At 48.0% G+C, this 12,563-nt stretch overlaps 1 protein-coding gene across 1 annotated transcript in view; it reads right to left on the bottom strand.

Moving 5' to 3' along the window:
• RPTOR (regulatory associated protein of MTOR complex 1) overlaps nucleotides 1-12,563 on the bottom strand; it is a 158,894-nt gene that overhangs the window by 29,748 nt on the left and 116,583 nt on the right. Inside the window, exons 10-18 of the mRNA XM_018566513.1 lie at nucleotides 11,468-11,569; nucleotides 10,538-10,621; nucleotides 8,974-9,084; nucleotides 7,990-8,064; nucleotides 6,852-6,917; nucleotides 6,343-6,534; nucleotides 5,445-5,585; nucleotides 3,707-3,824; nucleotides 3,478-3,618 (exon numbers count right to left, since the gene is read on the bottom strand). Coding sequence (XP_018422015.1) covers nucleotides 3,478-3,618; nucleotides 3,707-3,824; nucleotides 5,445-5,585; nucleotides 6,343-6,534; nucleotides 6,852-6,917; nucleotides 7,990-8,064; nucleotides 8,974-9,084; nucleotides 10,538-10,621; nucleotides 11,468-11,569 — 1,030 coding nt within the window. The remainder of the gene's footprint in view (nucleotides 1-3,477; nucleotides 3,619-3,706; nucleotides 3,825-5,444; nucleotides 5,586-6,342; nucleotides 6,535-6,851; nucleotides 6,918-7,989; nucleotides 8,065-8,973; nucleotides 9,085-10,537; nucleotides 10,622-11,467; nucleotides 11,570-12,563) is intronic.

The raw sequence follows: 12,563 nt of genomic DNA, 5'->3' as shown, positions 1-12,563 counted from the left end.
TCTTTAAATTAATTTATTATTTTTAATATTGTAATTGTATTTGACAATTACCATATTAAACAGATCAGATCCCACTGCAGCCTGAAGGTGGCAGCATCCATATACAGGCTGGAGGCTTATTCTGTCAATGAACCCTCCAGGCTGTATGAGGTCACTATGCCTCACATGACATAATCACATGACCAGGAACCCCTCTGATAGGAACATCAAACGCTGAGAAATAACGTACTGGTGGGGCGGCGCCTGTCTTAAATAACGTGATGTGAATAGAAAGGAGCGTCTTCAATGATCAGCTTGCTTAGTTTTACTAATGTACAGCCCTTCTAACCCCATGTACCTCTATAGAACGTAGGCTTTAGGCCTCATTCACATGAGAAAAGGCCGGCACGTACAGCTCCGTGCTGCGTGCGCGTATCGGGCAGCTCCCGGGAAGGACAGGCGCTGCGTGTGATTAGTACACAGGCCCCGTCCTCCTCTATGGGAGTACACCGCCGTACGCTCACCCGCCCTGCGGGTGTCCGTACTCGTAAGCTGACAGGATATCTCTTGTCTGCGTCTGAGCCGGGACACCCGCACCCGTACGGACCTGCACTTGGGGTGAGCGTACGGCCGCGTACTCCCATAGAGAAGGACGGGGGCTGCGTACTAATCACACGCAGCACCTGTCCTTCCCGGGAGCTGCCCGATACGGCCGCGCACGCAGCACGGAGCTGTACGTGCAGGACGTTTCTCGTGTGCATGAGGCCTTAAGCAGCCATATTGTACACCAGACTCGTATCTATGACGATGTAGGCCAGGGGTAGGGAACGTCTATGACCACTATAGACCATTTCTGCGATTTGGTTCTCCCCAAAATGTTTGCCAAAACGTAACCGTGTAATAGTGACCTTTCCATAACGGTCACACAGCGGCTGGGATTACAAAACCAGTGACCGAGAAGCAAAATGGAAGATCGGCCCTTTGGATAAACGCACCTGGCTGAGCTGAATGAGGAAGGCGTATCCATTCTTCTGAGGACACCAAATCTAACTGAGCACGTGTGAGGTGGGAGGGGTTACAACCTCAAAGGGGCGGGCCTTCAGTTTTCTATTTATTAAAGGTATTTGTATAGCGCCGACTATTTACGCAGATCTTTACATAGTTGCACATTCACATCAGTCCCCGCCCCCGAGGAGCTTACAATGTAAGGTCTCTATCTCACATACTGGAGCCAATTTAGAGAGGAGCCAATTAACCTTGCAGCGTGTCTTTGGAGTGTGCGAGGAAACCGGCGTACCCGGAGGAAACCCATGCAAGCACGGGGAGAAAATGCAAACTCCTTTCAGATGGTGTCCTGGACAGGATTTGCTGCAAGGCAGAAGCGCTAACCACTACGCCACTGTGCTTTCTATGTGTCTAGTGTCCATTTCTCCCGTAGACGGCAGTATAACCCTAGGGTGCTTATTATGATCAAAGTTGCGTCCCTCAATGGACGATAGAGAGAAAACAGATTTTGGCTTACGTTACACTTCAACGCCATGAACATCAACTCCAAAAGCAAACCAGCAGGCAATGGTAAACTGACTCACTCGAATGTTCAGACCTCGTCTTAGGAAGGTCCAAAAAGCAGAGTAGACAACAAGGTCCCAAGGTCACGGAGATAATTAGATCTCCCGCCAACTATGCAGTGCAAGGCTCTAGCCGATCAATACCAGTTGAGTGGACTATTTACACGGGCCCTCAAATTGCACAGTTTTAGCAAAGCTAGATTGACATTGTATTATCAGATTGCGCAGTGTGTGGGCATCTTAGGGAAGCCATTGTGCTGGTGAAGAAGGGACCCCCCTTGTAGATCATTCCAACAGCCATAGTTGGCGCTCTAAAGGTTCTGGGGAGTCGGTTTTTCAGCTTTCTCCCCCCTGCTGGTCTGGGGCCGATTAAAGGAGAACTATGAGGTGAGTTCTTTCCACTCACCTCACTCATAGTTCTAGCCGACCTGTGGCAATGAGACTGTCACAGGTCGGCTCAGTAGATCGGGAAGTGAGCGAACACATACTGGCGTTTGCTCACCTCTCGATCCTGTCACGGCTCTCTGCCGTGACAGGGGAGGGGCTGGATTCCCCCCTCCCCACCCTGATCGGCCAGCGCTGACTGGCGGAACGGATGGGGGAGGGGGCGGGTACAGCTAGCTCTGCCTCTAGATAGGCAGAGCCAGCTGTCAGTCACGCAGCTGGGTGGATCCAGACATAATTGTCGGGATCCACTTCAGCTGCGGCGTCTCAGTATACCGCGAGCTACAGCTTGCGGTATACTGAGCCCAGGGTGACGGGAGGACGCTAGTTTGTGTCCTCCAGTTACCCTAAGGAGAACTATGGGGAAAAGCCTCAACCCCATAGTTCTCCTTTAAACAGATTTTATTTGCACCCCTAAGGGCTGGCCACACTTTACATATCACCCCCAGAATGTTATAAAGCGCGCCACCGACGCGGCACATTAACGGGAAAGCTTATATTGTTAAAATTAAAAATCAGACAGAGTGAGTCACACGAAGCCCACACGAGGGTGATGTCAGCACAACGGAGGCTGAAAATAAAAGGAACAAAAACAATTTAAAAGGTTTTACTTTGTTTCAATTATAGGATCCTCCTCCTCATCAGCAGATCCGCCTGCTCTTCATTAATCATCATCGTTTGATGATAAAGTTAATAATAAATATCAGAGTAATGAATATTCATTACGCCAGGAATATGTCTTAAAGGGAAAGTCATTGTCCCGTTGAGTTGCCTTATAGGGCAAAACGTTTGTGGACCCCCCTCTGAATGCTTGGTCTCAGTTGTGTCCAGTGAAGAGTTATGGTAATCCTCCATCATACAAAGACATTGCAGACAATAGTGATCTTCCAGCCTTGTGGTCACCGTTTGGTGAAGACCCTTTTCTGTTCCACCATGACTGACCCGTGTACAAAGCCAGCTCCATAAAGACATGGTGTGACCAGTTTGGTGGAGGAACCTGGGTGTCCTGCACAGAGTCCTGACCTCAACCCTACTGAACACCTTTGGGATGAAATGGAATGCAATTGTGGACTAGATCTCATCCAACATCAGTACCTGACCTCCCAAATGGGACAAATTCCCACAGACACCCTTCCAGGATCTTGTGGAAGCCTTCCCAGAAGAGTGGAGGATGGCACAGCCGCGAAGTCCGGGGGACATATACTTATGTTCATGATTTTGGAATAGGATGTCCAACAAGCTCAAACAGGTGTGATGGTAAGGGGTGCATGAACGTCTGGCCATATAGTGTATATATGAAAGTGTTTATAATAGATATCTCCACTGAATCTAAGAGACATACTAAACTTTTATTTTACTTTGCATCCAATCAGGAAGTCCTCTGAATTGAAGATCTGCTGGTAGGTCTAAGGAGGTTGTTAAATCCTCTTAAACTTTAATCTTGGCAAGGGTTCAATAGTTTGTTTTTCTCATAAGCTCTTCTTACCTTCTTCGCTCAGGCTGAGGTTCTGCAGAGACTTGTTCAAGTTTCGCGGTGTGGTAACCGCTCGGATATTGCCATAAGAACTCACAGATCGTAAGCGAGGGGTGCTGGGAGCTTCCCGCACTGGGGTCAGGTTGCCGGCCTCTAAAATGTTAGAAGTAGGTTAGCATCGTGCTATGTGCAGGTCATGTGGGATCCTGTAAAATGCTTAGCCAGCAGCCGGCGCACTCACCTGTAGAGGATGGAGATGGCAAATGGTAATTCTTCTCCTCCTCCATGAACTGCAGAGCCACCGTACAGAAATTGCTCTCATACTGGACCACGAAATGACTGAGAGCCACCACCAGCTCCTGAGGGGACACAATACAATAATCAAATAGATCTCATTCATCCACGTGTCTGAAATAAGAGACGTTTGTGTTGCCCCCTCAGCAACCAGTCTATACTCCACAACAACCCTCAGCACCCAGTCTATACTCCACAACAACCAATCTACCCCCTCAGCAACCAGTCTATACTCCACAACTAATCTACCCCCCTCAGAAACCAGTCTATACTCCACAACAACCCTCAGAAACCAGTCTATACTCCACAACAACCCTCAGCAACCAGTCTATACTCCACAACAACCCTCAGCAACCAGTCTGTACTCCACAACAACTAATCTACCCCCCTCAGCACCCAGTCTATACTCCACAACAACTAATCTACCCCCCTCAGCACCCAGTCTATACTCCAGCAAACTTTCCAGTACAAAGTTTGAATTTGAAGAAGTTGCTACAAGAAGGCAAAACAGTTGTTGTTTTTTTTGCATTCTTTAGGTCTTTCAGGCAATTGGCTAATGACGGCGGCAAAGGACCCGGGAATGCAGTATTTGCACTGTGCAGAGCTGACTAGTGGTTTTGCTATCCTTGCTTTTTCCATGGTTTGTACTTGTTCCGGGTCAGTGACTGAAAGTACTGAAAACCCAATTCTAGGCCATGTAACATTTCCAGAAACGTTTGCCTTCCTTCCTACTTCCTTAGTAGAGGTTTTCTTCAAAAGGAACCTAAAAATTGAAATATGGGAGCTTGGCACTGAAGGCCTATTGTGCCGGGATGTAGACCTTCCTTCACTAGATGGCGAGTCAATGACCAGGAAGAAGTATCTGTAGCATATTTCCCAGAAAACATCTAGAAGCCTCCATGTGGCTGCATTATACTCTATTCATATAAAAAGCTCAATCTCAGCAGATGAAAAATGACGGTTTATACGGACCCGGTTTTATTATGTACTTGTGTGCCTTTGTAACCATCATAAAACGGCAACTGGTGCTAGTTAAAGTGAATGGCCACGCATTACCCACGATAACTCCCAAACCTCCTTCCCTTCAGGGTCACGTACCAAAATGTTTTCTTTATCTTGTTTCTGTATCGAGAAACAGCTTTACGATTACTCCTAATGACATCATCACCGGGCCTGTTAAATTCTTGCAGGGGCAGCTGCTAGGAGGTCAGTTCCTACTGACACAGGCGCACCCCCAGAACTACATCTCCCCTACATAGTGAATGGCAGGCTCTGGGGAGTCAAGGCAGCAGTACTGCTTTGCTGGGAAAGAAATCAATGTATGTATGTGACAGAGAGGGGTGAGGTGATGGGCAGAGTTCTGTAGTCCACAACAGGGGTGACAACACTTCTTGGGCTTTCAGTGCAGCAGTGTCACTTTACTGTCAGCTTCTACAGGAAGTTAGGAGCTCACCGTATTTCTGGCAGATCGACGGGTACATGATGGAGAAACGTACACATACTGGAGAGATGTGCTGAATATAGATTTTTCTCTTAGTACCGCCTTCAAACGATATATCCATACAACTATATATTAATGTTATACAAGAATACTGGCAGTGATGGAACATATTGTAGATGGACACGATTGTCATATGTACATATTATATACGTACAGTCCAGTGCCACGAGCAGAACGCACTCACCTTGCGCACCATTGCGCTGCCATCATTGATGAGCTGGGCCAGCATCATAGCCACGTTGTGGTCGATTGTTGTGGAATGATCCGTCCTCTCCCCCGAGTTTCCCACAAACGTCCCGAGGGCAAAGACAGCCGCCGTGCGGACCTGGAAGAGGAGAGCTCGGTATTTACTGTGCCGGATAACGAGGACTCGTTATGGAAAATGTCCTCAAGAGGTTTTGACTACTCAGTGACTAAGACCACCATCCCGAACCTCCTACACCTTTCTCCCCCACCCCGCTCGGCTGCTCGCCTCAGTCCCAGGATGCAGTGCATGAGTCAGGGTGGCCAGGCCGGCACACTATGCTCTGTGTGGGAGAAGTCACCAACCCTGTGAACGCTCGAACACCATCCAATGTAAAGTTTTAAATCTGAGCTCTGATGGAGAAATGGAGAGGTGGGGGAGGTGCAGATAAGTGGCTTTGCAACAAAAAGAGCGGTCACTTTGCACCGAATGGGCACTGCAACAGTCTTTAAAGAGATCCGATCAGAAGATCATATATATGACCCAGCAGAGGCTCCAATTCTGCACAGGACAAGGCCATAATCTCATGTCCAGGACTGCTGCCAGCTCCAGGGCAGAGGTGCAACTTGCCCAGAACCAGCACCGCTACTTAGAACTGGCTTATGGAAGCCTCAGCTAAACTAGATGAGCCTCATTTGCAGCGCGCTCCAATTAAAAACAACCGCTGCTCCATAGTAACTGATGAGAAGCACAGACAGTTCTTATTTAAGGGGACCTGTCAGGATAGAGACCTGGAACAGCATTCTGAGATACAATGGGCACCTCTACTAAGCATAGGCTTCTCTTTAACGTAAGGTGTTAGGATGCCCGGAGGCAGACCGCAAAGGTTTCTACTCACCTCTGGAATGGAGTCCGACAAGAGGCTGTAAAGCTTTTCATGGGCGCTGTCGCGAACGCCACACCAGCGTGCGGCATCGAAGTTCTGCCAGATACGGCCTAGGCAGACAGCCACCCACTGGCGGAGCAGCGGGTGAGGATCATTGAGCTGCTCCAGGCAGATGGCGATCAGGTTTCCCTGCAGACAGGCTTCCTGTGGGATGAAAAGAAATATGGGCATGAGCTGCAAGAGTGACAGTGGCAGCACTTCAGTCCGTGCGAGGGGCCCTTCCACCCAAACAATCTCTCAATCAGAGTTTAATTTACTCCATAGGGAGCAAGATCACTGTAACATCCTGCAGGCAACACGTACTCTCCCGAAATGTTCTGTGTTTCTCAATAAACACCGTCCCGGCCACTGAATCCAACTGGTTTAAGGATTCATTCTAGTCACTAAAGGTTTGTTGCCGTTGGACATTCCCTGATAAATGAAGATGCGGCTGGAACCTGAAGAGCAGCAGAGGAGCTCACCTGTCCGGTGGTGTAGTTATTCACAATTACTGCCAGAATAAACGCCGTCATCGTGCGGTGCTCGGCCTGCAAGAGAGAGAAAGCCAAGAGGACGAATAAAACACTAAGAAATGAAGCTTCAGAATTGCAGCACTGGGGCCCTCGGTTCGAATCACGGCCAGGACACTTATCTGCATGGAGTTTGCATGTTCTCCCCTGTGTGGTTTCTTCCCTCACTCTAAAGCAGGGGTAGCAAACCTCCGGCCCTCCAGCTGTGGTGGAACTACAAATCCCACGAGACATTGCAAGATTCTCACAGCCACGACTCCCGAAGAGAGATGCATCATGGGATTTGTAGTTTCACCCACAGCTGGAGGGCCGGAGGTTTGCTACCCCTGCTCTAAAGACATGCTGGCAGGTTAATTGGCTCTTGCCTAAGCGGACACTAGTGTCTCTATGTATGTATATGAGATAGAGACCTCAGATTATAAACTGCTTGAGGGACTGATGCGAGTGTACAGCATGTAATGCGCCTTGTAAATCTCCGGGGCCATGTAAATACCTGAAATAAATCCAAAATCAGAATAATAAGCTAAAAAAGAACATTCCATCGGTCATATTAACTACCCATCATCCTCTGCACTGAACATAATAAAAAGGAGACGTGAGTGACTCTCAGTTCCCACCCCACCTTCTTGTGCCGATTATACAGATCACCCATATCGTGCGGTAGGCGAGGAGCTTAGTCGGCAAACAACCTCCAGTCATGTTTCAGGAGTCAGGGCTCATGGCTCCCCTAGTAAAGCAGCGAGGGATCCTAAGAGAAGAACCGGCCACAAGGGAACAGAATCGATTGTACAACTAGGCCATGCCCCTTATAACCGCTAGAAAGATATTAAAATCCTTCAGAAATAGAGCTGCAGGTAAAACAGGTAAATACGTATAACGTTCTCTGTATAATACGTTCTCTGTTCTACCTGCATGTTGTTGTCAGAGAAAAAGTAAAGACGGGCATAGAACTTCAGCTGCCTTCATCTCTGGAGATGCTGAAGGCAACATCTACGTGCGTATTGTTTCCTCATATGCTCAGTCTGAATTTGGTTTATGACAGGTTCACTTTAAAAAAAAAAGTGTGCTAAAAGGATGATGATAATCTTACCGGCATGTACGGATCCGCCAAAACGGACAGGAAATACTTGTGCCCGTTATCTTTCACCAAGTCTGCCTGGCATGACTGCAGGTAAAGGAGGAAAGAAAAGAGAATTATTCATTAGAATAGGTTTTGATTGTGGTGACACTTCTGGGGTCTGTCTGTGATGCGTACACTATTTAGCCAAACGTTTATGAACACCGGACCAATACACATTCCTATATGTGAACACTACTCCAGGTGACTGAGATTAGGTGTCTCCAGTGAAGGTTCTGGTAATACTCCATCATACAAAGACATTGTAGACAATTGTGCTCTTCCAGCCTTGTGGTCACAGTTTGAAGACCCTTTTCGGTTCCACCATGACTGTCCCCCGTGTACAAAGACAGCTCCATAAAGACATGGTGTGACCAGCTTGGTGTGGAGGAAATTGAGTGTCCTGCACAGAGCCCTGACCTCAACCCTACTGAATGCCAATTGTGAGCCAGGTCTTCTCATCCAACACCAGGACCTGACCTCAACCCTACTGAATGCCAATTGTGAGCCAGGTCTTCTTATCCAACACCAGGACCTGACCTCAACCCTACTGAATGCCAATTGTGACCCTGGTCTTATGTAACACCAGGATCCAACCTCAGGCCTACTGAACACCAACTGTGACCCAGGTCTTCTCATCCATCAGTACCTGACCTCACAAATTGGACATAAATTCCCAGACACCCTCCAAAATCTTGTGGAAAGTCTTCTTAGAACAGTGGAGGATGTCATAACCACAAAGGAGGCACAACTCCATATTAATGGCCATGGCGTTGGAATGGGATGTCCAACATGCTCATAGAGGTGCGATGGTCGAGGTCCACAAACTTTTGGCCATTGAGTGTATTTCTAGGTCAGGCGCAGACAGAATTAAGTACACAGCTACCGAGTGAACCTTTGAACAGCCATGCCAGACCTAGGTCTCTATGGCTTGGCTGCCAGGAAACTTCCACTTACACTGTCCACTGCAAGGATTTTGGCCCAAATGAAGACGAGTAGTGGACGAAGCTCCCGTGCCGAGCTCTGCAGAAGTTTCAGGACGTAGGGGAAAATTCCCACCGACAGAGCCTGCGAGAAAGAAAGACAAGACTGACAAAAGCCGACCCAGGAAAACATGTCTCTGCTATGCTTCACAGGACGTTCCATCCCACAGGAGGAACTTATATGTGATTGGACATGGGGTATGCAACTCTCATTCTGTTCTTTCATTAAAAGTGACCAGGTGGAAAAGGGGGACAATAAATTAAAGATCTGTCGATGTGGATCCAGCATTTGTTGATGTGAAATCTATTATAAATACATTGGAGGCATTTCTCATGTGACAAGAAACAATACCGGCGCCTCCACGTGCAATATCGGCCAGTTGAAATGGTAAAGAACACACTGAAGAGGCAGCTCCCACATTTTTTTTAATCGCTCAATCGATTAATTATAACGTACATACAGATCCAACTACATTGGCCTATACACATACAGCACAGCAATGAAGTAATAAAATGAACTAGGATCACACTAATCCAGCACGTTATTATTCTGAGTTGCTCCACTCAATATGGCCGCCGCTTGAGAGGCTCAGAATAATAACGTGCTGGATGAGTGTGATCCTAGTTCATTGTATGACTTCATTGCTGTGCTGTATGTGTATAGGCCAATGCCTTGGCTGGCGCTCGTGCAGAAAGTTTCTGGGCAAACTCACCGGCCCAAGTGGCTCCATCGGCTAACGAAGGGGGGAGGAGTCTGGTGAAGTCACCGGACTCCTCCCCCACTCCCTTCGTTAGCCGACAGAGCCACTTGGGGAAGGGGGGAGGAGTCCTGTGACGTCGATGTCCGTGACGCCAACGGATCGCCGACGGGACTCCCGGAAGCCGGCGGAGAGGTGAGTGTTTTCATTAGCGATCAAAATAATTTTAATCGATCAAAAAGTTTAATGATTAATCGAGAAATTAATCTTTAATTTCCGCAGCCCTATGTAAAACGAATTTTTATGATAAAAACGCACAACTGTATTGTACTTACAAGAAGTCGGTAGTAAAAAGGCAGGTGTAGAAAACAATGGGGTGTCAAATCATCTAGCAGCTGAAGTCTGAAAAGATGTGCAGCATCAGCGTCCACTGCCCCTGTGTGGTCTCGGTTTACATGTTTCTGGGGCACGCCCCCTTCCTCTACATGCCTTTTTACTACCGACTTCTTGTAAGTACAATACAGTTGTGCGTTTTTACCATTAAAATTCGTTTTACACTATGGAGGCGCTCCGTTTTGTTTTTTGTCTCTCGCATTTCTCATGCGTCTGAGCAAAGGATCTCATCATGTGCCGTGTATTCTATGGTACTTCTCTATCTGCTGAATCTTCTATGTCGGGTGTTCTTGGGTCTTGTGCCGCTCTACAATTACACAACAGCAAACTATTTCCTCCGCCTTTCATGAGGTATCAATTCTGGTCATCCATCAGCACACGCTCTAAATTAGGTCAGCAGCGCTCAGTCACCAAACACGGGAAGAGGAACAAAGCAAAGAGCCTTACCAGGCTGACGGCCCAGGGTCCCAGGTCCAGGAATCTTCCCAGCAGGTCCAGGGCCCGGAGACGATGAACCTGACTGAGCAACACCTGAGAGAGAGAAACAAGACTCACCAGTCGGCCAAAAACGATTCATTACAGGGAAGAGAAGACATGTTTATACCATATAGGAAGTGCTAATAAAACACGGCATATAATATATTTTGTACAAGGAATTGTGAAGAACCAAAATCTATTACAGAGAAATCTGAGAAGGATAAAAGATTTGAGGAGGAGGAGGGGGTAGGGGGTAGTAAAAGTCCCTGTGCATGATTAATAAGAACTGGAGAAAAGCAGGACTCCATCTTGCTCTCTTGGTCACCATGCTGGTGCTTTACTTCATTATATATATATTATAATTCTGCAGAAGCCTTAAAGTGTATTTCCACTTTGTGGTGAAACTGAGATAACCCCTTCATCATACATGTCCTCATTCACAAAGTATAACTTAAAACATATTTCAGAATTGCTGCTTACTTGCTGAAGAATCCAATAAAATCCTACTTAGCTTTCCCCTTCTATGTAATGTTGAGGGGGTTGGGGAGTCAATGTTTATCAGAATGAACTGTCTGTACTGTGCTGGCAGATCCTATTGATGTAAACTAGATGTGCACACTGTCTGTCCTCACAAAAGGTTCAAGATGTCCAGGCTCGGGTGCTACCGTACATTGGACAGCTATAGGTACGACTCCCAAAGGCATGTTGGGATTTGCAGGTAAAGCTCAGCTGGAGGGCCGAAGTTGCCCACACCTGCTTAAAGGGTTTGGTCCTATAAATGGAGGGAAGCGTCGGTACACAAACTGTCCCCCCCCACCCCCATCCCCCCCTTATCTATTACTCCTCTGAAGAATAACTCTCAGTTCTTGTGATCCGTCATGGAGAGGTTGCGGCTCTGACCTGGAGGACGATCGGCAGTTGCTCCGGTGGGTTTCTGTTCTCCACGCCCATGGTTAGCCAGACCTGAAATGCCGTCAGTTGCTCAGCGAAGAATGGGCTGTGCTGTAAGAAGAACACATGTGGTAAAGTCCAACTCCAGCCCCCCACCCCCACCCCCCTGGAGCACCCCCATGCCTTTATTTATTTCTTGATAATATTTATACATACCTTTTTTCCAAGTGATGTCACGGTTCCTCCCCACCCGCCACATCCATGTCCTGAAAGCTGAAGGGAACAGCACCACGTAATGATAATGCTCTGAGAGCTCAGGGAGGTTTGGTGATGTACCCTCTAGGGGGCGGGTCCTTGACACCCCGGGCTCACAGGAAATAGGTTGAATGACACTGGCCACATTCACACAGAGTGAAAAGTCTCTCACCGGGAGTGGAGGGGGGTGCTTGGGTGAGGGATTGAGTATTTTAGCTGATGTTGCCTTCTTAAAATTTTGTCAGCGGCTGGGCCGGAGTTGGGCTTCAAAGAGACGATGTCACCGTGCCCATATGAGTCAAAGTGACTCTGTTCCCATGAAGGTCCCCCTGATCCACTTATACTCACCCGAGCAGGTCTTACCCGCAGCTGTCCACATTACCCCTCATCCTCTGTGGCAGTGCTCGGGTCTAACAGCCAATTGCTGAGCCTGAGCACTGTCACATGACCGGGGGAGTGACATCACCACTCCCTCAGGTCACTGACAGCAGTCATTTCAGTGCTGGCCCTGGAGGAGAAAGAAGTGGTGACTGAGTGCTGGTAATGAGAGTATAGGAGGGTTCAGGGGAATTGACCTTTTTTGAGTATAGGAGGGGTCAGGGGGATTGACTTTTGCGAGTATAGGAGGGGTCAGGGGGATTGACTGTTGCGAGTATAGGAGGGGTCAGGGAGGTTGACTGTTGCGAGTATAGGAGGGGTCAGGGGGATTGACTGTTGCGAGTATAGGAGGGGTCAGGGAGGTTGACTGTTGCGAGTATAGGAGGGGTCAGGGGGATTGACTGTTGCGAGTATAGGAGGGGTCAGGGGGATTGACTTTTGCGGGTATAGGAGGGGGCCGGGGGGTTGACCA

Source organism: Nanorana parkeri, unplaced genomic scaffold (genome assembly GCF_000935625.1).
Source record: "Nanorana parkeri isolate BGI_ZX_2015 unplaced genomic scaffold, ASM93562v1 scaffold954, whole genome shotgun sequence".
NCBI classification, from domain to species: Eukaryota; Metazoa; Chordata; class Amphibia; order Anura; family Dicroglossidae; genus Nanorana; species Nanorana parkeri.
Note: the sequence above shows the minus strand (reverse complement) of the source record. Positions and strands in the feature narration are given on the sequence as shown.